Source organism: Anabas testudineus, chromosome 17, assembly GCF_900324465.2.
Source record: "Anabas testudineus chromosome 17, fAnaTes1.2, whole genome shotgun sequence".
In the NCBI taxonomy this organism is placed as follows: Eukaryota; Metazoa; Chordata; class Actinopteri; order Anabantiformes; family Anabantidae; genus Anabas; species Anabas testudineus.
Window position 1 is genome coordinate 5,631,566 of NC_046626.1, and position 25,715 is coordinate 5,657,280.

A 25,715-nucleotide genomic window follows, 5' to 3' on the forward strand; every position below is an offset into this window, starting at 1 on the left:
TTTATTTTTGTATATCACCTCTCTCAAAATCACACATTCATCATTTTGTATTAACACCAAAGTTCTACAACACACAGTCACTGTGCTTTTTTTTTTTTTTTTCTTCTTTCACATCAGGTTCTTCACGTTTTTTTTTTTTTTTTTTTTTTTTTACATTTAGTAGTTCTTGTTGGCTTACTTTGTTTGTTGGCAGCGTGTTGTCATCCTGAACTTAAGTTTTTTTCTTTCCATAATAAAATGCTTCATTGAAACAATTTTTTCATGTCCTTTTATTTTTTCTTCAAACGTCTGAAACGGTACATGAACTAAGGCCAAAGATCATCACTTTAGACCTGTGTCAGAGGTTCCCATTGTCTTTCTGTACCTGAGCTGGTTTGTTATCTACACAATGAGAGAGAACGTTATTTGTTCTGTTCATATATTTTACAGATTCTGAATTAATTTCCATTCTGAAATTGTCACAATAAAGCACTTTTTACGGAGACATTTTGCTCTTCTTCTGTCAGCAGACTCTTAACATTTCATTTGGTCTCTTACAGAAAGAGTAACTTGCTGTTATGAAGAACTTATTAGCATACAGCTGCATATTTAACATGTACACTAAATATTGAGGCTACATTTGTGTTCCTGGTATTCTGCCCAGTGTTCACTCTGCTTTTGTGGACTCCTAAGAAAAATGTGTCCCTTTAGCTGCAAAACGCTCTGTGTTTTCATTAAGTGTTAGTATGGTTTAGTATCCATAAAGTGTTGAGTATGTAATGTCAGAGTGGCCTTTCAAAGCTTTTTTTTGAGAACAGCAACCAGGAAACCGCAACCTCCTGCTGAAAATGAGGGAGTGAAAGTGAACAAAACGTAACATGGTGCAAAACTGGTTGGTGTCAACAGGCAACTTTTGTGATTAATGCCAGCAGTAGCACGAGACTGGAAATCAATCCACCGCACACTGCTGAGATACGAGTCGTATGTAATTACAACAGATAAGCATGTTATCAGTCAAGCAGAAATAATTGGCCTACTCTGATAGGTTTCAGAAACGAGTCTCGCCTAAAGCAGGGGATATCTCACCAGTGCTGCTAGATCCTGAGTTTGTGAGATTAGAAAAACTTTATTGTATAGGTTTAAGTACATGAAGTAATCTTATGTAACTGCTCTCATGCTGTTTAAGAGTACAATATCCTACAAACTCTGTGTTGATGTGCATTACTCCCTGACCTCCTTTTATAGTTTATTGGTAGTGTTTAAGGGTGTGTCCATCCAGAGTTCATAGATAATGATTTTATTCTGTGGCTGAGCCCTAACAGGTTCCTTACTTTTGTTGTTTGCATATAAAGGTAGGTCCTTAAATGACCTACTGTAAGCAACGTGGGTGTGCAGTGAGGTGTTGAGATTAATAACCAGGTTACTTGAACATTAGATTAAATAAGGTTTATATAGCTATAGCTCTAAATTGCTGACAAACAAAAAGGCTGAGATGGGTTTTTAAAAAGTTTATATTCATATTTATTTACAAAATTAGGAAGTAGTCATGGTGATGTGGGATGAAAAATAAGCATTTGACATCAAAGAGCATTGTTTTTATGTTGTCTTATGTTTCTCTGGAATTTGTAAGATTAATTTGAATGAAAGGATTTCAATAGAAAATACACTAACTGATGAGAAATGAGGATTACAAGCTGTGTTTACAAAATCTAATGCCATTGCAAACTGAATATTAGTGCAAGTCATTAAAACACTAAACAGTTTGGACAGTGGTTGCTGTAATGCGATACATCTGGAGTATTATAAAAATCTTGAGTCGTGCATACGTGAAGTATTTGCATTAATAAACCCACATCTCAGTCCCAAACATTTTCAGCTACATACGGAGTTGCTGAAATAAAATGTTTTATGACTTCAGCAGTAGCTGCTCAAATTACTGTAACAAAGCCAATAAGTTAATCATAAACTTAAAAACTACGGAGCAGTATACACATATGTAATGTCACAGATTACCGTATTAGAAATTTGTCAATACTAAGAAACAGCTAAGACAGGTCCCGGTTCACATGCCAGTCAGTGATATCTTACTCCGCATCAAGGACCATGATGTGCAGAAAGAGTCCAGCTGAGGGGAGAAGGTCTCCATTCCTACTGAGCAGAGGAACATGTCTGTATCCTGTGTGGGAACAAAGTGGGTGCAGTGAGTGATCAGAAAAACAGAAATATGAAGAACTCTTTGTTCCGCATGTGAATTGAGTTCTCTGTGCTCGATGAATAAGGGGATAGTTCCACTCTGTTCATTTGTTCAAGTGTGCAAACAAAGAACCATCAGTGGTTTGAATCATGTAGTCGCAGCGAGGACAGAAGAACCAGACAAATGCCAACTGCAAAGATCCATTGCAAGCAGCAGCACTTACCCATTTTCAAGCTGTTGAATGGAAGTGTGTACTGTCCAATAAACTCGTTTTCGGACATGAAGTCGTAGTCTTCCACGACGAAGCGCACAAGTGCCAGGTCCGGCACGTACACATCAAACTGAAAGTTTTCATTCCACCCGGGATTAAAACCTACAACAGATGTGGCATGTTGATGTCTCATATTTAACTTTAAATTAATACAGTTCAATAATTTAAATAAATAATCAATAACCTATGATTACAAAGTGAAAGAGTTTCAGAATTCTTCCATTTCACGATTACTGAGACCACCGAAAACCCAATATACAAGTGTCTATGTCTAAACTGGGTCTGATGAATTTGTCTGAGGTGGACTACTATCAAGCTGCAACAATAAAGCAAACACGATCCGTCTGACCACAACTTGTGCCACATCAAAGCATTAAACTTCTGCATTACGTACAATATGTTTGTAGTAGTACTAGTCACTTTGTCATTATGTCATTATGTCATTATCTTTTAACTGCTTTGTCTACTTCAGAGGCTTTGCACACCTCCCAGAATGCATTTGGAGTAGCTGCAGGGGTGTGAATATATTAGCTGTGTGTGTCTGTAAAGACAGATACAGTATAAACAGAGCAGGACATTTTATGAGTCAAGCTGTGTCTCATGCTCAAGTCATGCCAAATACTTTTACATTTACTATGTTTTATGTAACTGAAAAAAAAAAAAATCAGTTTTACTCTGATAATAAATATAGTTCACTGGGAAACACTTCCTCACTCTGCCTTATTGTGTGCTGGCTACAGAAAAATAAAACGGTACCATTATTTTCAATAGGATGTGTCTCTTTCTCAGCAGCATCAGCTGGCACTCCGAACACCTGCACTTTAACCAGCGGGTCCACTATGGAGGATTTCTTCTGGTTCACTTTGGGAAGCTGCTGCGCTGATATAACCTGATGACATATTTCATAAAAGCAATCTTTCACAATATGAACTCTGAACGTTCGAATGTTGCCGCTGTCTGTGTGTGTTCACAGTGAAATCCTCACCATGACATGGAGCAGCTTGTGCTTCAGCCAGTCTCCTCGGGTCAGAGTGATGGGGTCAAATTCTGTGGCTGAGTCCCTCATGTAGGCTGGTTTCAGGACGTAGCCGCTCTTCCCATTAACAAGGAATCTGCCCTGGTTCACATCCATGTCTGTGCAAGCTGTCTGGAAATTTAGGGCCACTGAAACGGAAAATGTGATAAATTAAACATATGTTACAGTCTCATATGTTGTAAACATCACAGCAAGACAGGGTTAAGTGACAATTTTGTTAATGTCCTTCTGGGGTCGATACTGTAAAACCTACCAATTTGGCAGCCGGTGTTCCAAAGGGGCACAGGGTTATAGTTGGATGAGTCAGTCCTAGATCCTGCTGGATAGATGCGGCTCAGTTTGTCCACATTATAGCGTATGTAGGCGTTAGCTGGAGAAGACACGTCAAAACCGAAGAACAGATTTATTTACCAGGGTTAAACTAGGTTTCTAATCGTCATCACACAGCAGGGGGCATCATTTTGTACAGGTGACAGATGTCACAACCCTAATCGTAATATGACAACAGGTGATGTAGTGTCCAATTTGACAAAACATTTACCTACTTCAGAAAGTCAAAAGCGACCGTTTCTAGTACAGTCAAATATGTGACCGTTTCCAGAAGCACCTATAAGAAAAAACGTCTCGAGGTCCTGCTTACCCGACTCCTCGGCCAGCTTGATGGCATCTCCTTCTTTGAAGGATGATATCTCGTAGAAGCTCTGGTTGTTTTTGGCGTCCTCAAAGCTGCGGAAGTGGACGCTCTTACAGTAGACCACCATGTCAGACAGCGCTTTTGCTAGTTTCAGCTTGTTTTTCTTCTGGCAATTAAACCGAATTCATAAGTCAGTTAAAATATGGCAGTGTATTAGGCTATTTACTCTGCTTTGATACCATCCTCACCTTCCTTTTCTCTTCCTCCTGTTCATTTTCACCATTTGACTCTTCCTCCTCTGTCACGTCAGCATCGTCAGCTGCTGCTGGCTCAGAAGCAAAGCTGGCCTCCAGTTTGTTTAACCTCTTCCCTTTGATCAGGATCTTGCCCTTTAGCTCCTACGGGTAGATGCACACACACACAAACATAGTAGGTCCATGAGTGAGGTTTTTATTAATGATAGGTTTCAAACAGGGATGATGATTAGTAGACAAGTTGGACACCAGCCTCAGGAGATGGGAGGTTTGTGGGCATGCTGTCCCCCAGAGGAGACGTGATGAGTGCACTGCCCAGGATGGAGCTCATGTGCTGGGCCATGACTTCCTGCTGCGCCACACTACAGTGGTTCTCCAAGGAGAGGATCACTGGGTAATCAGACGTCTGGGAACAACCAGGCAGAAGACACAGAACTCAGACCAGGACAGCTTACATACACAGAGTGCTGCTGGATATTCTATGATACTGGATGGTAAACTCACCTTAAAGGCATACTCCTTGATGGCTCTGATCACGTCTTTGAAGAGGATCTTAGAAGTGAGTGTGTAGCCATGGTAGATTACAGGCTCATCATCTGACCCATCCCAGCAATCCAGCTCCACACAGCGACAGCCCTTCATCAAAGCCCTGAGTGAGCCACAAGCACAATTAGACTTAAAGACTAAAAGACTTAAAGACTTCAGATAAGTTAAACACAACGGAATAGAATGTTTTTATGAACTAAACAGCCTGAGCTCATCTTCATTATTCATCAGTTCAGGTGCTTTGCTCAAAATACAGACACCCTGCAAGCTTCAGCCTCCTCCTCTGGGAGTGAGAGATAAGCAAAGACCACACGTTTGATAGATGTCTGCAGACTACAGTGAATTTATCAGTGTATTACAGCTCTGACAGCTGAACTCAAGACTTGAAAGGAGATATTCCTGAAGGTTGATGAATGAAAATTGTTACCTGACATAAGCCTCTGTGCTGCTGGGCCCTTTGAGCTGATCCTCCATGAGGTAGGTGTTGTGCGAGGAAGAGATGAAGTAGTGGCTGAGGGGTTGGCTCATGTCCTGGTACACGTCTTTGTGCTCTGGATTGAGGACTAAGGCCTCCGGCTGGTGCAGGTACATAACGAAACCATCTTTGGACAGCAGCTTCTTCTCCTTGACTGGGAGCAGACATGACAATCCACAATAAAAGATGAAATAAAAATGACTCGTACTGTTGCTTTTAATTTTAGGTTAGGTAAAGCCGCCATTATGTAACTATTCTTATTTTTTTATGATGCTGCTCATTCTGCCCATCATACCGGAAGAATAAAAAGGACTTTGTATTTTATCAGTCATTTACAGAAACTTTTAGACCAGCCTGGATGCCCCAGCACTTATTTTAAGATGTCTCCTTGTTCCTCTCACTTGCGTTTTATCTTCTAAGTCAGAGATGGGAAAAGTGAAGAATCCAGGAAACACATTTTTCCTTCTTCATTTCCCCTTGAAGGGCCCACATTATGCCTTTTCATATTTTTTGTTGTACTTTCACTATACAGCTAGTACTTCCTCTATGTTCATATTGATATTACCATTGTCAGTGTGTGTATTTTGAGAGCCTACTGTACGTAACGCAGAAAGAGTTTTTTTCTTTAACTTTGAATTTAATTAACTCCACAGATAAGTGTCCTGTGTGCCCTCCACAAATGTATGACATTAAAGGACAAAAGATATGAAATGTACAGCCTGGTACTGACCATTTTCATCCGGCTCGTACTTGTCTATGATTCTGTGTGCATCAGCCAGTGTAGCTAACTCTCTCTGCTCTGTCATCAGGAACTCCACCAGGTTTTCAGGGCTCATAAAACCAGCAGTTTTAGCATACGTCCCATAGATGACATTGATTTCCTCCCGATGGGTCAACAGCTCATAGAAATGTTCAATTTCCTTTCCATCCAGGTATCCAGATTTTGATTTGTCGCATTCCTGTAAGGTAGAAATTTAAGGTTAGTCCACAGTTTACACTTATCTTACTTAAGATAATATTAAAGAGCTTCCTTCTTCATTTCTTCTTTTTCATTTAATTATTATTTAATCATCACCCCCATTTCAACTATTAAAAATCTGAATGCATCACCTTGAAGAGCATTTCTGCGTAGTTGTCGTCTATGTCAATGTTGATAAGACGGAAGAAGTCCTTAACCTCTGACTGAGTCAGTTTATCATCTTTGTTCTTGTCTGCTTTCATCAGGCAGGTGAAGATCCAACTGAAAAGTTTGTAATGTAAGGAGCTGATACAAATAATGGTTCTGTCTTCACACCCCTAAGTAGAGCATTAACAAAAATAGCTGAGGAAAGCAGATGGGAGGAGTAAACCCTCTGATGACAGTGATCACTTCACTAAACTACTATACAGCGTAGATCTTAGTGAGTTAATGTCCACGACCATGACAAGGATACTGCTCTGTCTTCTGCTGGCTGTTGAGGTTGTTTATGTTGGAGATTAATTTCTCCAGGCTGTTGACCCACTGTTTAGCCTCCTCCTCTGAGTTCGCAATGAAGTCCAGATTTTTGCGGCGTCCCTTGAACATGATGGAGAAGCAGCAACCTTCCGCCTGCTCCTCCGTGTACTTCTTTAAGCCCTCTGACTGACGGCCCCTCCGCACCTCGGCGATGTCTTCGAGCGAGACTGAAGATACGCAAAGAATCACAAAAGTTATTTTGACCATAGATGCACATTCCTGAGCATTTTATTTACTCAATCCCCTGCATGTCTAGTCCTGCTAACAAAGCTGTTCTTTGTACATTTGATATGTTTAGGCATCACAGATCAGCCTGCTTGCTAAACACAAAGGTCACATTTCAACACAAGTGTCACAATTCAAGTTTCAAGAAATTTAATGTTTGCAAACTGCTTCCAATTGCTGAAGTGAAATTCATACTCAAAGTTATTGGCTGCAGACTTAAAACATTTGATGTCATCATACATGGCAACATAAAAAATAAATACACTACACTATTACAGTTATAAGATTGTGGCTGTATGAGAAATATTTGTTGATGTAATTCAAGCGGAGACATTATAGTGTGTGAAGAGCCACACCTCCATGCACTATTAAAAAAAAAAAATCACTCTATAAACACACCTACAAACCATATCACTGCTGACATGAGCAACAGGTGTGTATGACAATAGCAAGACTTTAAGACAAATATTTTTTTACATCATGTGGTCAGTTGTACCCAAGCTGACAAAAGATTTCACTGATTGTAGTTGTGTCGGCATTATAGACACAAATGTGCTAGATGTTATCGGGTGTAGGTAACAGAGGTAAAGAGGAGACGTGAGACGTATCCACCACAATACCAGACAGGTGTGTCAGAGGTTTGCTGGCTTTTAAAAACATTCAGGTGGGGTGCTGGGTTCGAACTCACAGGTCTCATTTGTCTTGAAGGTTTTCTGAGATTCACGCCACATAGTCTTGCAATCTTCCAGGAGCCTTAAGTAACGCGGCTTCTTCCAGGACGTGGAGCGGACCTTGAGAAGCTCCCCCCCTTGCAAGAGAAACTTGAGGTCCGGATCGCCCTCCATACCTGACAGACAGAGAAGCACAGAGTAAAACTTTAACTGACCGATCTCTGCAATTCTAAAAAACTGCTGAGCAAAAGCCTGTTTTATACAACCCATATATCTCTTGCCTCCTAGTTTAAGTTGCGCTCATCTCATCAGGGAAGTTATAAAAAGGGCTAATACCTAAAACCACAATCCAAGGTGACAACCTTAAACAGGACGATTAAAAACTCTTTACCATGCAGGATTATACATTTACATATTTAAAAAAACAAGTTGAGCTCAACACAAAGCAAAAGCCTGATCCAAGATCAGCCTTTGATCACTTCTACCACCAGATAATATTCAAATAACTGCAGTGCAGCCTACCTAGAAGCTTTGTATTCACTTGTATCACCTTCTGGCTTCTGGCATAGCAGAGCAATTCCTCAGATCTGCTGAGTTTTGGTTGTCTTTGCACGCATTTCATGGCGCCTCCGGGTGCTGAAACTCTAGACTGTGTTCACAAGGCTCTGGGAGCGAGCAGTGTTTGGAAGGGGCGTCGACCAGCCGCATTCAAAGTTCACTGATCATGAGTGACACGGCTCTCCTCCCTTTATACACAGGTCTGACAGCCGGACACGTACCTGAGCTAATAGCACTGGCTGCTACTGTCATATTAATATTACAGTCGTTTACATCTATTCGACAAAACGCAAAACAGACCAGAGAAAGTCACGTGTACGAGAAACGTTCAAACTGTGCCCGATTATTGCTCGTTTTTATTTTCAAATGACCTTTTAGCTACTTTTTTTTTGCAATAAAAATAAGATAAATTAACACGGAGAACTAACGCGCCTTCTTCCTGTTTCTAACAGCTGCCGTAACCAACAGCAACCGGCGACGCACTCGGAAGTCGGTCACCAGTTAACACGGTCACTCGTAAATCTGCAACAGCGGCGGTTTTTTAATTAGCTTAAGAAACACCGTTAACCATACTAAAGTTACAAACAAACCTCAAAATAAGGCAATGTCTGTGTATTGAATACAGTGAATGTGTAAAAAATATATAGTGTAGCCAACTATATCACATTTAAGCTTTAATTAAATGATCTTTGTCAGATTTAATTAGCGTGTTTATCAGCGCCTTGCAAGCGCCATCTAGCGGTGACATCGATGTACTGAGGGCGCTGTGATTTAATTCAACTTTTTTTTTTTTTTTTTTTTTTTAAGTTTTGAAAGTTTATAGGTTAAAAAACACATTGAATACCGAGGACAGACACATGTGAGCCCTCGTGGAGTTTATCCATGCTTGCAGCATAGGTCTGAAGTTAACTTTGGCTGGGGGCTGTTTGATTTGGCAGCACTTGTTTGTCTGCAGTGAGGTGAAACTGAGGAGCCACGCCTTTAGGTAGAGTTAAAAACACGACTAAAAATGTGCACAGACGATCGCATTCAAATCCAAATATGCTCTGTGCATTAAATATCTGCAGCACTTGAAGAAAAGAAAAAAAAAACTTTGATAATAACAATTAAAATGTATAAAAAAGTAGTAAAAATTGATCACTGGCCATTTTGGTTTGAAGATAATTCAGCTGAAACATGAACAATCACAACAAACGCAAAGCGCGCTTTAAAGTTTAATTTACTTTAAGTTTAAAATCCAAAACGTGTCCTACCACTGTTTTTCTTGTGGATCCCGTTCGCTTCCATCCTTTCTGAACTCATTCCTTTTCTTTTCTTCTTGCCTTTTCCCCCCCTCTCCTTTCACGTGGTGCACCGTGTTTTATCTCCTTCTCTCCGGAGTGCGCAGCGGACAAGAGAGCGCGTCGGAGGCGGCCACACAGGTGGGTTTTTCTGGCAGTCTGAATGGTGTCAGCCGGTTTTACTGGGCTGCAATGCAAGCTGCACTGGTGATGTCACAAGAGAGTAGGTTACACCTTAACATCAGCTGAGGCATCAGGCCTGGGGCTGGTTCACATACCTTCTATTTCACTTTGCATCCAGCGTTGAAACTATGCCACTCTATCTCCTGATAATCTGTGGAAAAAAAAAATGTCTGAGTCCATGCCTTTCATAACTCTGCAGAACAGAACAGAAACTCTCTGTGTGAATGAACGGGGAGGGGAAGTTCACCAGAGAAGCACCCCTTTAGCTTCAAGAAACTGAAATCAGTAATATTTATATTATTTATATTTAGATTGTGGAAAATGTCCAATTGCACAATGTGTTCAGTCAACCTCTGCCAAAGGAGGTTGTATTCATGTGGGCATCTGCTCCTAAGCTGAACAAAAGGTAAATGATGGAGGGGGCTGAAAAGCGTACTTGGTTTGCAGCCAGTACATAGCTTTGACATTGAGTTTGAGCTTATTGGTGACACTGCATGGAGCACATGAAAAAATTTTTTTTTCTTTCCTTTTCATGTGCAGCTTTGTCTTGGCAGGATAATAGCACTGCAATCGCTGGTGTGTTGAGGCTCTTGTGGCTCTCAGCACTTCCCTTTCAGGCCTGGCTTACCCTCAACACACTGTCAGCATGAGGCTGAGTGAGCTTTAATGCCGCATCAGGGGGAGAGCTTCCGGCCACTTAGAAAATCTGCGAGGTTCAGGGAAACAAACACGGAAACACAGCGCAATAAGGTATTTGGATCTGGATCAGTGATGTACAGTAAATTCACGTTTTCTTAAAACCACAGTAAACCATCACTGCAGATGTGAACTTGTGCCAGACTTAATTATTTCCCATTGGCAACCTTGATCTTAAACATATCTTGGCTGATATCCCAAAACAAACAAACAAACAAACAAACAAACAAACTTTAAAAAGGCTGTTAAATCAAAGAAAACATTGCAGTTACTTTCTTTCTCTGTTGTTCTTGCCATGGATGTCATGGATTGACACTATCCTTGAACCACTGGTCAGTTCTGGTTATTATTGCAGACAGGTATCATGTATAAGCAGCCTTGCTACCTAAGCTGCTGAATTTTTTTTTTATATTCTTAGTTATGAGATCATATAATCAGGCCACCAGATCAGAAGAGATACTGCCTTTAAGAGTTCCTCATACCAACTTTGAACTGGAACCGACTGGTTTCTGGTAGCCTACTTATTACAGGAATGAGCTGCAGCACAGCTTGAAGTTAGAGAGAATCACTTGACAGCTTTACTAGCTTACATAACCAGTCATTTGTCTTTTGTGTTGTGTTTTAAATGATGTTGCTGAATATCTGTAGTCTGTGAGTTGGAATACTAATTATATTGAAGACTATATTAACTGTACAATATTAAAGATTAACTGCAAGAAGAGCTCAGTGAAGCCTTTGCTGGAATTACTTTGCATGTAGGCTTAACTTAGTCTTAAAATACTCTATATAAATATGGTCAGCAACAACAAACACAGTCTATTTGAACTAATAACACACAACTCACTGTATTGTTCTTGATCATACTGAAACTATTCTCTAGGCTAAAATAAAGTAGTGAAACCTGAAAGTGTAAAGTCTAATGTGGGATCTAGCCATGTAGGAATCCAGTTTACACGAATTGTATTGTAATCAGTAAAATGGAGTCAGCAACTCAAATAAAAACTTCTCCTCATTTCAAAGTAATGCAAATGAAAAACTGTGAGTGACTGCTTTTGGTTGATAATGTCTCCTAGCTTTCCTTGGTGAGTAGGCCTGAATAACAAGCAACAACAGGCCCGGCTGTTTCCTCACATACCACTAATACCAGCTTGCTGGTTTCTGCAAAACAGCCCCATGTCTCACAACAACGATTCATGTGGCGTAAGTTATGCAGATGTCTGGGGGGTTAGGCAGCGCACATGTCCCATAGAGGAATTTAGATAAGATAATAAATGTTTGATGATGCAGAAATTTAAAATGTTCTATCTAGTGTTAATTTGTTTATCATATATACGGTCTTAAGTTTTATTTACTTTTTTTATAGTATGCTGCCAATTTGCTTTTCATGAAAGAGCTGTGTTATTATAGAGCTTTTTTTTTTTTACACACCTTCCACATTTCCAGGCCATAATTATACATTACTTTTCATTTAAAAAAAACAAAAAACACACACAAACACAAAAATAACATCCCTCCTATAAAGACTAAAGTGTTTCAGTTAACAATGACAAGATATTTGATTTTGGTTTTCTGATATTATTATATTTGGTCACAGGGTTCCCTTCCACACTCAAGATGGCGACATTTCTGTCCCACCTCCTGACCTCTGACGTAGTCCAGCGCGTCAGTCTCGCGTAAAGTTGTGTTGACATGAGCGGTAGGAGTTGTCAGCGGAACAGGAGCCAGCATCATCGCAACCGAATGGAGTAATTACTAAGATATCATTTCAGACAGCGTTTCTGTTATCGTTTATAAACACCGTTTGCTCCGTTAGAATAACGACGTCATGGCAGATGATCAGTCCTCTCAACCCTGGTCGATCGACAGGGATGACTACGAACTCAATGAGGTGATAGGTGAGTAGCTTAGCTTGCTAATATTAGCGCTGTAGCCTCTTCTGTCTTCACATTAGTGTCGGCTGCCAATTACCACTAGCCAACTAGCATTAAATGTCTGTAACGTTAGCTAACAGGAGGTCAGTCACAGCCTATACAAACATCGAAAAAGGCTCCAACTAAATTAACTTTCTGCTCTTTGGCGAGCTAAGGTCAGATAGCTTTGCTAGCTAGCTAAACCTATTCAAAGCTAAACAGCTAACTAACATAAACTGTCCGTGAAGGCTGGCTGTTTGAGAGGGTGGTACTCTTTTGTCAGAAGTGGGATAATGTTACAGCAAATTATATTTTACATTAGTTCGGGAAACTCGAGTAATGCTTTTGAACAAGATCATTTACGAATTTATGTCGCATCTATATACAGTTCACTGTAAATGAGTCCTGAATCTTACGTCTATTAAAATTTAGCATCTTCTCCTATTGTATGGAAATATGTAACAGAGCCGAGGTACCTCTGCTCTTACAGTGTGATGGTTTTACTCTTAATGTTGTTCTTCTCAGGCAGTGGAGCCACTGCAGTTGTTCAGGCGGCATACTGCAAACCGAGAAAGGAGAAGGTAGCCATCAAACGCATCAACCTGGAAAAGTGTCAAACTAGCATGGATGAGCTCCTGGTAAGAAACTGCAGCAATATATGGACGTTTAACTTCAGTGCAAATGTGTGAATATGTTTATCTGTTTGCTGGGACAGGGGTGTGTTGGTGGGGTCTTATCATCAACAAAAGATCAAAAGCTTGATACCACAACCGCTCCTTAGTACTAGAGCTGGGTCAAAGAAACAACAGACAAAGACAAATGAAGTGTGAATAATTACTATATTTCTGTGTGTCAAAGTTCAGTCTGTCAACTCAATCCATTAGTTAGTGTTTTAGTGATGAACAGATGTGATTGACTGGAAGACAAAGTGTTGCAATGGGGTGCAAAATTGATTATTTGTAATTCTGTGTCCATAATTGGAGTGCACAGTACACATCATGATACTGTTGTGTTCTTGATTAATAATTAAGAGGTAAAATAAAAAGATTAAATTTATTTGTTCAATCAATGAGATTATGTCAAAGTATTTAATACAGTAGTGCTATTAACCAGTCTTTGGTATTAATTTCAATAATTTACTTCACCTACGCTAATACACCTAGAGATCTAAAGACAAAATACATCTGCAAAATCAGTATAACAAAATCATTACCATACGACTACATATGAGGCTTGTTTAGTGATCTTGGTAATGCATTTGAAATGTTTGTTTAGTGGATGTGACATTTTATATTAGAAATGCAGAGATTACTTGGCTCTGCGTAGCATATCTTCTTTGTTATTTGCAATGTAGGTCATTATTGTAAATGTATCAATAACATATAATATCTTTAACATTTCTGCTTCTTCTTTGACCTTGTGTCCCACATTTTTCTTTCTTCTTTATGTAGAAAGAGATTCAAGCTATGAGCCAGTGCCACCACCCAAACATTGTGTCTTATTATACCTCCTTTGTGGTGAAGGATGAACTGTGGCTGGTGATGAAGCTGCTCAGTGGTGGTAAGTCCTGTCCAGTTGAAGCAGTTGTACACCTTAAGTCTGACTTAACTTTAGTTGTCATAATTAGCTGGGTCTGAGCTTGTGTGAATGTTTGATTGTTTGGATAAAATCACCTGTAGCCTCTTTACATTCAGGGCTTACATAGATACATACAATGAAACATTATGTTGTTGTTGCTGCTGTTGAATATACTTTGAAATTCTGGGGCAGAGGTTCTGTTCAGTTCTACTTTACTTACTTGCTGAAGTAACAGGCCATGTATGGACAATTTAATGTAGCACTGGGATATTTTTTGTTTATCTACTATATTTGATAGCTGATATACAGTAATGTAAACCTATTATTAATGCATCCTGCCTTTATCCTTTTGTCAATAGCACAAAAACGCCTATTCTTAGGCTTCTGAGACTTGCAAATATCTTGTTATAATATTGTCCAAAATGTTCAGGTTTCATTCCGTAGGCATGCCACATAATTCAGTTGAGATGGGAGGGACAAAGTAATCTTGAGACTGATTGAGTAAGAGGGCAGATTTCAGCTTGTTTATACCCATTAACCCGCTGTGCCAGTATAATACTGTATCTAAGTCTAACAGGTAACTGAAATGTGTTAGAGGTGTAAGAAGTAATTAGAATGTGGCTTGAAAATGTTTTGTACGAATATGAATTTATTAAGATTTTAGTCCTACTTGATTTTAAAACATACAGTGGTATGTATGAGCACAGTTTAATACTACAGCAAACACTAATTGAAAACACTCAATAATAATACAGTACAACTGGTGTATTAGTTTGTATTTGTTTACAGTGTATTTAAACAAAGAGTGAACAGTAAACAAGGAGGCTGATATTATTGGGATAAAATTAAAAACATGTGTTGCATGAATACATGGGTACTGCTAGACATTTTGAATCCAGTGCAGGAATGCTGGACTTTGACACCAACAATGCAAACATCTATATGAAGAGGTCAATTAAAGAATGTAATTATATATCAATACTACTGCCATGAGATCTACAAAACCAGTCCCAGTTTCATGTTTTTTGCTAATGCAAGTTTATCAGTAAAAAAGGTTATTGATCATTAGAAACACATTTGAAATTCTGCTTATTCTACAGGTTTAGGGGGTCTGGCGATGTAAAGTTATGGCTTGCTGTGTTTTTGTAAAGTGATGAAGCAGGTTACAACAATACTAGTTTGTTTAGAGTACAAACCACTATCAGTTAAATTTTTCTCATTGTGCCTTCAAATACTTGCCAAACTGGAGATTCCCCCCGTACCATGTACTGTCAACATGTCATGGGACAAGCTTCTTCTTCTCACTCAGGCTCAGTGTTAGACATCATCAAGCATACCATCTCTCGTGGTGAGCACAAGAATGGAGTACTGGATGAGGCCAGCATTGCAACCATCCTGAAAGAAGTACTGGAGGGGCTGGAGTACCTGCACAAAAACGGGCAGATTCATCGGTGAGTTACAGTGATGTGTCACCAGGCTGCAGGGCTGATGCTCTGTTACTACTTTATAGCCTCTATGTAACACCATACAGTACACTCCACTTTCACTTAGCCTCTGAGGCTTTCATCTCTCCGTATGAGTGTGCAGTTTGCAGTAGGCCTCACTCATTCAATATTTACTACATTGAAAATGCATAATTAAGGAGGTTTGTTTTACATGAAAGTACCTCCCAGGTACACTGAACCGCCATTGAGAAGAAAAGCCTTTCTGTATATTCTGTGCACTGTTGGATTCACACTTGCTCACTATTGATCATATTAAGTGAAAATAAAATGTTTCTGAGGCTACATTTAAACGGCAGTGTGTAGACAGTATTTCACCAGATGGAGCAGCTGTTGATTGAGCTCAGATGCTGTGGCTAACTGACTTACATCTAATCAGGTAGAGAGCGGAAGGGAGGTTGGGACAAGGTTAATCCACTTCTGTTTGCACTCATTATATGCAAATAGAAATCATGTGGACTTGCGTGATGCAGATCAAAGGTGCACCTTTAACTTGTTTGTATGCAGGAGCATTAAGTGTTTGTTCATTCGCAGCCTCGTCACTCCCCTGTTGGTTCAGTCACTCACTTGTGAAATGTTGATTGTCATGTTTTAATCCTTGGTGTCTTCATGCACAGGGATCTGAAGGCTGGAAACATTCTGCTTGGGGATGATGGCTCAGTGCAAATTGCTGGTACAGTGTTTTCTCGTCACCCTCCCTGTTTCTGTACCTTAAAATGATATAGAGTCACATCCTGTATTTAAATTCTGATGCCGTATCCAAATGAGCTAATGATAGTCTAATCTGCTTATCTTTTTTTTCCCTGTTTCATTCACAATTACACTCTACAAACATCCTAGACTTCGGTGTGAGTGCCTTTCTAGCAACAGGAGGAGACATGACTAGGAACAAGGTTCGGAAGACATTTGTGGGAACTCCATGCTGGATGGCCCCAGAAGTCATGGAGCAGGTTGGAGGCCTCTTTTGACATGGCTTTTTGTCTCTCTGCAATTCTTCATAACTATATGATGTTAAAGGAGCTCTTTGTTCACATGGTTCTGTCTTTGCTCTGCAGGTCCGTGGCTATGACTTCAAAGCTGACATCTGGAGTTTTGGTATAACAGCGATTGAACTGGCCACTGGAGCTGCACCATATCACAAATACCCACCTATGAAGGTAACTGAAGTTGTCTACTCTGTTTTCAACAAACTGTCTTATGAAGTACATGTCACATTTGTGCTTGTAATACTTTACCATTCAACTGTACAGAGTTCTGTAGCATGTTGTATCAATAGATTATATTTTGTGGAAAATTTAAGAGTCTGTTTGCTTCTGTCTAGTCGCTCTCCTCACAGTGTCTCACAGTTGATTTTATATATTTTTACTGAAGCTGAATCTTTGCATGGCTGTAGGTGCTGATGCTGACTTTGCAGAACGACCCTCCCTGTCTGGAGACGGGCATCACCGATAAGGAAATGGTGAAGAAGTATGGGAAGTCCTTTAGGAAGATGCTCTCTCTGTGTTTACAGAAAGATCCTGAGAAAAGGTGAATGAGACCTTTCTGCCTGGTATTACCTTAAAGTTGTGCTTGTTTTGCTTTTGCTTTCCATTAGATTCCATCGTTGTGTTATGAATATGATGAGGAGCCCTGTTTCTCTTCCTATTTAGGCCAACTGCTGCTGAGCTGCTGAAGCACAAATTCTTTACAAAAGCCAAGGTGAGACATGCATCACTGTTAAAAAAATAAACTAAAAATATTATATATTACATGTTTCAGAACGAATAGTTATAGGTCCTGTATGAAATGTTTGAATTTCTGTTGCAGAACAATGAGTACTTGGAGGAGAGGCTTCTCCAGAAAGGTCCAACAATAACAGAGCGATCAAAAAAGGTTTGACCTTCATTAGTAATTCATTGAACGCTCTCTAGTTGAACATTTGTCTGCTGTGTGTAAAATGTATTGGCTGTCTTGCCCAGGGGGTGTCCCAGTTTCCTCACTTTCTGTCTAATACATGCTGCAATAGAAATGACACCCTTAAAGAACTTTTTTCCACATTGTTTTTTTTTTTTTTTGGTCTTTTTTATGGATTGCTGTAGGTGCGTCGCGTGCCTGGCTCGAGCGGGCGTCTCCACAAGACAGAGGACGGTGGATGGGAGTGGAGCGATGATGAGCTGGATGAGGAGAGTGAGGAGGGCAAAGCTGCTGTGGCAGGTCTGCGGGTGAGACTGTGCATGCCTGCATTCTCCAAAAGTCACATTTGCTTACTTGAAAACTTTACTGTATTGCTTAAGGAACCCCTTTAGCCAGCAGGTGGTGTCAGTACCTACACTTGACTTTGCATTTTTTGAGGCCTCCTGTGTTAGTGTAAGTAAAGTATAATATATATACAAAATAATTGAACAACTTGTCAGCAGTGCAGAAATATTCCTTTTTAAGTGAGGCTGAGAGCCAGAGTGGATTGATTTTGAGTCCCAATTTGGCCAGCAGACCCAAACCACCTGCTCATATCATCTGTTCACACTAATGTGTGTTCACACTCGCACTCATGTGATTCAGTTAAGCCTTGTGTTCAGCATCACCTGCCTTATGTCACATTCATTCAGTCCTACTGAAACAAATAATCAGACCAATCAATGGGGGGAAATAAAGGAGAACTGCATGTTTTTAATCCTGACAATCTGTCATGTCCATTCTGCAGTCACCCAGAGTGAAGGACGGCTCCCAGAATATCGAGGTGAGTCTGTTTGTAGTGGACATGATCTGAAAATCTTGATACTAATGTCACGTCTTGACAGAGGAGTCTGTATGGCTGTCTTTTGTGTTTAAGTCAAAACTGTAGCGTGCTTTGATTTACTGTATTTGCAAACTTGTGTGTCTTAGCTTTTCCCACCAGCAGATGGCTCCGCAGGACATTTGCAACCACCCGGTGCTGCACCAGAGAGACCTGCAAATGTGGGCCAGTCAGGAGAGGATGTTCCACCACAGGCTCCCACTCAAACAGGCAGTCCTTCACATGCTCAGGTTAAAACAAATACTGTATGGAGAGAGTTCATTAACCCAGGCTTTGTCTGAAATCACTCCCTGTTCACTCATTCATTGCTCCCTATATATTGTAAACTCAGTAATCCACTCAGTGTGAGTAGTAAATTAAGGTTTCAGACACTTGCTAATCAGCATCTTGTTGCATCATCACATAAACAGTTGGAGCTGTCTTTCTTGTCAACTGTATCAGTTTTTGTTAGTTTGGATTTAAAAGTTTTGTTCAGCCAAATCCTCTGGCCCTGTCTTAATCACGATGATGTACTGTAGACTTGTCTCTGGGTACTCTTATGCATGTTGTGATGACTAAAAGTAGTAATTTGACTTCAAGTGACCAAAACTACCAGTGGAGGGGAGAGTAAAACATTCTTAACTCCCCGTTGTCTATTCTAAGCAGAGTTACTGTGTTAACCCATTTACTGTTGCTGTTGTAGGATCCTACTGCAGCCAATTCTAGTGTTCCCATCAGCCTCGTCCTGAGACTGAGGAATCCCAAAAAGGAACTCAATGACATCCGATTTGAGTTCATGCCTGGCAGAGGTAGATATGATTGCCTTGAGTTTTCTCTCTTCACATGTGTTATTACATTCCAGTACCATATCTTACTCTGTGTTTCTTTTTTGTTTTTGTTTTTCCATTGTCTCCCCTCAGACTCTGCTGACGGAGTTTCCCAGGAGTTGGTCTCGGCAGGTCTGGTTGACGGGAGGGACTTAGTCATTGGTAAGTAATAGGAGTAGCATAGTATGATGGGATGTTTGCAGTTTGACAGGTTTTCTATTTAAGTCATTTCACTGACTTATTTTACATTCATTTTAAAACTTGATTTCTATAGCCGTTTTTTTAATATATGAATTATTAGCATTATTGTTTTCACAAATGTCATCTGAAGTGGTTCCCTCCCTTTCTTTCATCTCCTGTGTAGTTGCTGCCAATTTGCAGAAGATTGTTGATGATCCTCATAGTAACAAAAATTTGACCTTTAAACTGGTGAGTACATTAGCATAAATGTTTATGATGCAGTACAGTGGTTTCTGTCTATTGATGTGTAAAATACAGATTTCCCAGGTTCCCAGGTCAGTTATTTGGATCATACATTAAAGTCTTGTTGCTCCTGTCCTCCAGGCATCTGGTGTGGAGGAGTCGGAAATCCCTGATGATGTTAAACTCATTGGATTTGCGCAGCTCAGCATCAGTTAAGTCAAATACAGGCGGCAACAAAGGACAGAAATGAATGGTATTGCACAGCTGCATTGTAGTCAATTCCAAGAAACCACTACTGCCAAAGAGAGGAGGAGAAGGTAGATGATGATGATGATGATGATGATGATGATGATGGAGGAGGAGACATGAAGCTGGCAGAAGTGTGACACTACTGCAGGATGCATGAGGACCACATTGAGAAGAGGCTCAGTTCATCACAGGAATCACACTTGAAACGTTTACAGTGCGCTTATACAGTAAATGGGAGAAGAGATGCAATCAACCATATCAACCCTTTTTTCTTTGTTTTCTTCCTCTTCATACATAAGCACAGTCCAACCATCTCTTGGACATAATTGCCTTTTTTTTTTTCTCATTTAAGTCAAATGTGCCACAAGACTCACTTGAGTGTCGTGCCACGTTTATATGGCACATAAAACTAAACTGAAATTGAAAAGTATAAATTGAGCCTTAGTTCGTCCAACTTCACATTTTACTCGTGCGATTGGTGAAAAATTAAGTCTGTGTGATTACTTGGTGAATTTTATGTACACCTGACTGAGAAATCTAAGAAATCCTTTAACACTTACACAAATAACACATTCTACCATTGGTTTAGGTAAATTTTTTAATTATCAAAGTCCTTTATCAGGACCAGCCTAAGGCAGTGCAATGATTTCTTCTCTCCACAGAGTGTAGTAGTTCTGTCAAACATAACCAAAGAGTTTAGGCTCTGACTGCACTACTGAAATAATTCAGATATACACAAATAAACTCTAACTGTCCCAAAATTGTTGCAGTTATAACACAAAAACTTTGACAGATGCTGTTTTTCCTGAGAGATTAAAGGCCGTATTACTTTCCCAGATTGAGACCTGCCTAATATTCTTGTACTATGCAATAATTATTTTCTTTCCATCACTTGGCCACTGATAACTAATATATTTCTCTTGGATTGAATTAAACCATTTTTTGTGTGTGTGCACCACAACAGGAGTTCAAAAAGAGTCAACCAGCAAAATGTGCAGCCGAAAGCACCTTTACTCATAAGTAGTAAGTGTAACTTAACATGCCAACAAACGTACACGGGTCATTGCTGTTTTCCATGTCCCCTTGTAAGAGGTCGTGTAGCCTGTTTACAATAATTGATCTAACAGCTGAGAAGAATCCTGAATGCTGGCAGGCTGCCTACTCATGAACTTCTGTGGAGGTGTGCATTCTCAAAAACTGAACGTGCTCTACCAAAGTAAAACAACCTTAAAAGGGGCAGTTCACCAAAATTGATCAAAAATATATTTAGTCACTTGCCTTCAAAAGGCATTTAGATAGTTTAGGTTTAGGTGTGAGTGAAGGTTTTGAGACATTTGGTCTTGATGAGTTTTACCCCCAGTAGCCATTTCTGAACAGTTTTTACTAAAACTGTTGACCTGTTGAAGAAATGGTGTGACAGTGTAGTCTGTGGATTATCTAAAGTAAAAGCGGCCATTTTGGAAATAACTGTTCTAAAAAGCTGGATGGAGATTCCCTTACTTAACTTTGTCATCATTTGGCAATTTTTTTTTTTTTTTTTTTTGACTGGATCATTTCTAAAAATTTTGGTGGTCCCAAAACTTTTTAACTAGTGCCAAGGTTTTATATTTCCTTTTGTTCTTTGACCAAGTATCTACAAAACTAACAACATTCCCATCGTACTCAGCTGTACTTCATGTTTAGTGATAATTAGCAGGCGTTAAGCCATTAAGACGGTGAACTTAAGCTTGCTGTCATTGTGAACACGATAGCATGATTGTACAGCTGTAGACTCTGGTTTCAGTGCAAACAACAAAATTCCAGTCACCTCTGTTGTACTAATGGCTGCAGGAATCTTGAGACAAGCCTCAGCAAACAATAACAAATCTGTCTGCATGGCTGGATACCACTATAAGTAATATTTTCTTATTTTGGGTGAAGTAGCCCTTTAAGCCCCTCATTAAGCCAGTTGTTTTTTTGTCATCTGGCAAATTGTTCTAACAGTACTGTAGTCCTCTGTGCTTTATAAACACTCTCCAACAATTCACTCCCAGTGTAGCTGTATGGTTGTTTCGTACCGTGTGCAAAGGGCTGCGATAAACAGCTCCTAGTCCAGGTACTGATGTAATTGGTGTGTGTAAAGATGTGGTAAATGTATGATGGCAACTCCACTAACACAAGCACCATGAGGTTTGTATGTAATGATATAGATGCACTGACAGTTTAAATATACATGTCGGAGAAAAGGAACATTTTTCTTGTAAATAGTGGTTAAGGAACCAGACGAGAACCAGAGATTCATCATGCTCAGTACACAGATTTTGTTTTGAACGTGTTTTCCACTGTTGGCCTTTCTCAGAGCATCACTAATCATGCACAAATGATTTGCTCAATTGGCACCATATCGATTTTTAAACATGTACTTTTGGGATTGCATTGGGCTTGTAATCACACTCTGTTCTTTGATGTGATGATATGCAGTTAAGATATAATAAGAAAAACCTGTCCAAAGGCTAATGGATAAAATTGTATTTTAACAGGCACGGGTTACACTTTTCTCTCTTTGTCTGTAAGTGTGTGATTTTTGGTGATTATCAAAAGACTAAGGTTTAAATTTCTAAATTTATATCCCCTTTATCATTTCAAACTATAATTCTGCCTCTTTGTGATGACATCGAATGATTAGTGGTAATTCAATTAGATGATTGGCAAGAACTCGTTTCTCTTTTTTTTTTTTTTTTTTTTGCTTTCCTGTCGCACAGAACATCACATATATTTTTAATGAGCTTAATCATACAATGTGTACATCTACACATGCATAATTTGAAATGGCGTATTTGTGATAAAATGAAAGCGATTCCTTGACAAATGATATAAATTGTTGAAAAATGTCGACACATGCAAAAGGATTTTTAGTAGCTGAATAAAGTCACATGATGAAATTCAACGAGTGAGGATGTTTGTTTAAAACAAGATGTGTCAAAGCTCAGTTTTTGTTGTGTTTGTGTCTTTAACACATCAACCATTAACAAAGTGTACTTTTAGGCCTGAGTGTGCGCTGACCACACATTTCATTACTGCTTCAGTCAGATGGTTAAACATCTATTTTCACTATTATAATAAGATGATCTACCTGAGTTTGTTGGACGTGTCGTGTGTGGGAAAATGATGTAGTTAAGACATTTTCAAGACTAAGAGAGACTTCTGTTTGGTTCAGAAGGTTAGCATTCTTGGGTTCCCATATGTTTTGACGCCAGTGTTTCTTTTGCAGTTGTCTTTTTATCCAGTCAGACTCAGAGAATGGAATCCATTCAGCCACTGTACTGTCTATTTCCAATACATTTCTTAATACGCGTTTTGCTTATCTTAGTGGCGATTAAAGGATAATTGTCAGAATTAATGTATCTAATCTATATGTTCCTTTTCAGTATGGGAATAACACAGCAGCACAATATCCAGGTGGAAAACTGCAGATTTATAGGTGTATTTTATGTGTGTGCATGTTGTTGAGAGGAATGCTTTTATTGAATGGCGTTGTATTTTAGAGACTGCTGCGTCACCACTGCTCCTTTAATGAGTCTGTCTCAGTTTGTCCGTCTTTACTGCCGTTAAAGTACAGCACTGATAGAGAACATGCTGCTTGTTGATTGTGTAACAAATCTGTTAGGATTTGATGTTCTCTGCTGGCAGCGGAGTCAGCTAAGTTTAAATATATTGTACCATTTCACACCATAAACTGGTCCTAAGAAGAATCCTTCTAAAACTATGGTCCGTGGCCTCTAGCTGTCCAACTTATAAGTCTGAAAATAGGCTGGTATTGCTTTATGTCAGTTAGCTGTTGAGGTTTGTGGGTGACTTATCCATATACTACTGTGTCTATTTGTGTGTTTTAAACCTGCTATTTTTGCCCATCGGCTGAATAATCCACAATGTGTGAAAAAATATTGAAGTCACTTCTGAAAATGTATTAAAAACTAAAACTGAAATGAAAAGTATTCAGAATTTGGTATGGCAGTTCATATTATGGTGATGTCTGAGCCACCTCTAAACTGAGTCAGTTCCCTGAGCATGGCTGAATTCGGAGAGATCCTCCATTAATATATCAGAAGATCACATTTTTTGCCCTTTTCTTCCTAAATTGTATTCCTCCTTTCCACTTTGCTGGTTTATTAATTATCCAGTCAGATCCAGAGTAACACTGTGACACAGGCCTGCTCCTCAGGACTGATCCTAACCTGACCACAGCTGAGCAGCTGAACCTAACTCTGCTCTGGGACGAGGATGTGAACTGGCACATTGGTGCCATCAGAGAGTACAGACTCAATGAGACCACATTGTGCCAGAATGGATGGGTGTACTACAACATAATATTTGAAGCCGCCATAGTCACTGATGTAAGTAAAGCCTACATCACATTCTTTGTAATACAAATATGAATGGGTCTTTATATATGTCTTGTTTATTCACCATTGTGTTTTTGCCATTTGAGGTTGAAGTAGATGCAGTTTGTGACCAGGCTTATTTGATCAAAGTGGCATAAACTCTCTTCATGACTGGCGCTGTTGTTGCTCATGTCTCGTATTTGGACCTTTTCCTGAATCGCATGTGCACTATAGGTCATCATTATGCTATGTTGTCTTCCATTGATTTCATCCATATTCCTTACAAAAAAGGAATACAGAAAGCTGTCCTACATATTGTAGTTTTTATTATTCTCATGTTTAGTTGTAAACAAGCAGCTCAGATTTCATTTCATTGCGATGCTCATATTGAGCATAACAAGTGGATTCTGTCCCAACGTCTACTTCCCGGTCCAGACAGTGTGTCCTTGCTGGTATGATACATCACCAGAGACTGGAAACTGGCTCAACTAGTCAAAGCTGCTCCACATACAGTGGTTATTACCTACACATGGTGTGGTGTTCATTAAGTATTTTCTACCCTATTATTATATGTTATTGTATAATGAGAATTCAATAGTGTCACTTTTCTATGTTTCTTATTTTTCAGGTTTATTCCAAAATCAGCTAGGTGGTTACAGGTGGTCACCAAAGTGGCAGCCATTAACATTCCCTCTTTCAAGATTCTCTGACTGGAAAAGAAGTTGATCATTCATGTCTTTTTACACACCGTACCAAGAATAGAACATAGCATATACATGCTGTATAAATTACTGTGTCAGAGAGAGCTTGACTCATCTCATCTGCAACATTTGAGAAATACAATTCCAATCATTACATTTTCATTGTAATGGATTTTAATGACAGAATAACTCCAAACAATTATAAATGAATAGCAATAACAATAACAACAATAGCATACCGATGTACCAGAGTTAATCATTGTTGAGTTGTATGATTTGCTGACATATGCCTGATGTCCACCTTCTGTGCTTTACAGGTTGCTGTGAAAGAAGTGTTGAAAAAGGGAGGCAGAGTAACTCTTGTCCCATCAAATGTGATTAGGAAGTTTTTTTTTTTTTTTTTTTTTACAAATGTCACACTGTCGATTTGTAGGAATAGAGTCAAGATAAGCGTTTTAAAAAACACGTGAAGTTCAGTTCTGGTGACAATAAAAATATGCTACATATTTTTTTCGAAACAGCAGATACTTCAGAGAACTATAAGGCTTTTAGGGCACTTTAGGTGATGCCTAGTTAAATGAAATCAGGCTTAAATATGATGTAGACACGTTGAACATTAATAGAAACTGTAAAAAGATAAGATAAAATTTACAAGTTTTTTACATGGAGCTCATGGACTATTACTGTTTTTCTTCAGCACTTACAGTGACAAGAAAAACTTGCATACTTCTTGAGTTTACTCCACACATGAAGAATACGACTGAAGTTTGCCTAAGAGTACACTGACACTCCACAGCAGTATAAAATGTTTTGTGGACTGATGAAACTATATTGAACCATTTGAAAAGAACACACATCACTACATTTGGCGTAAAAAGGGGCACAGCATATCATCATGAAAACCTGCTTTGCTGC

At 39.3% G+C, this 25,715-nt stretch overlaps 2 protein-coding genes across 4 annotated transcripts; one reads left to right on the forward strand and one right to left on the reverse strand.

The window, feature by feature from the left end:
* Positions 1-163: 163 nt before the first annotated feature.
* LOC113171421 (1-phosphatidylinositol 4,5-bisphosphate phosphodiesterase delta-1-like) lies at positions 164-10,037 on the reverse strand. Of its 3 annotated transcripts, none has more exons than XM_026373755.2 (15): positions 9,592-10,037; positions 7,798-7,956; positions 6,823-7,051; positions 6,500-6,629; positions 6,120-6,348; positions 5,342-5,543; positions 4,873-5,017; positions 4,622-4,774; positions 4,363-4,512; positions 4,121-4,280; positions 3,734-3,850; positions 3,430-3,608; positions 3,201-3,333; positions 2,397-2,546; positions 164-2,155 (listed from the first exon to the last, which is right to left on the reverse strand). In XM_026373755.2, exons 1-15 carry the CDS (start codon positions 9,638-9,640, stop codon positions 2,064-2,066), a joined length of 2,277 nt encoding a protein of 758 aa, XP_026229540.1. In that variant the 5' UTR covers positions 9,641-10,037; the 3' UTR covers positions 164-2,063. The 3 variants fall into 3 exon arrangements, with proteins under 3 accessions (XP_026229540.1, XP_026229539.1, XP_026229538.1); XM_026373754.2 differs by lacking the exon at positions 9,592-10,037 and adding an exon at positions 8,303-8,438 and having other exon boundaries at positions 4,121-4,277; XM_026373753.2 differs by lacking the exon at positions 9,592-10,037 and adding an exon at positions 8,303-8,438.
* Positions 10,038-12,169: 2,132 nt separating this feature from the next.
* LOC113172267 (serine/threonine-protein kinase OSR1-like) lies at positions 12,170-22,664 on the forward strand. The gene is made up of 17 exons (XM_026375160.2): positions 12,170-12,392; positions 12,933-13,045; positions 13,859-13,967; positions 15,295-15,436; positions 16,105-16,160; positions 16,328-16,437; positions 16,543-16,644; positions 16,881-17,014; positions 17,137-17,185; positions 17,294-17,359; positions 17,566-17,688; positions 18,168-18,203; positions 18,350-18,490; positions 18,943-19,048; positions 19,160-19,228; positions 19,431-19,495; positions 19,631-22,664. Exons 1-17 carry the CDS (start codon positions 12,323-12,325, stop codon positions 19,703-19,705), a joined length of 1,566 nt encoding a protein of 521 aa, XP_026230945.1. The 5' UTR covers positions 12,170-12,322; the 3' UTR covers positions 19,706-22,664.
* Positions 22,665-25,715: the final 3,051 nt, after the last annotated feature.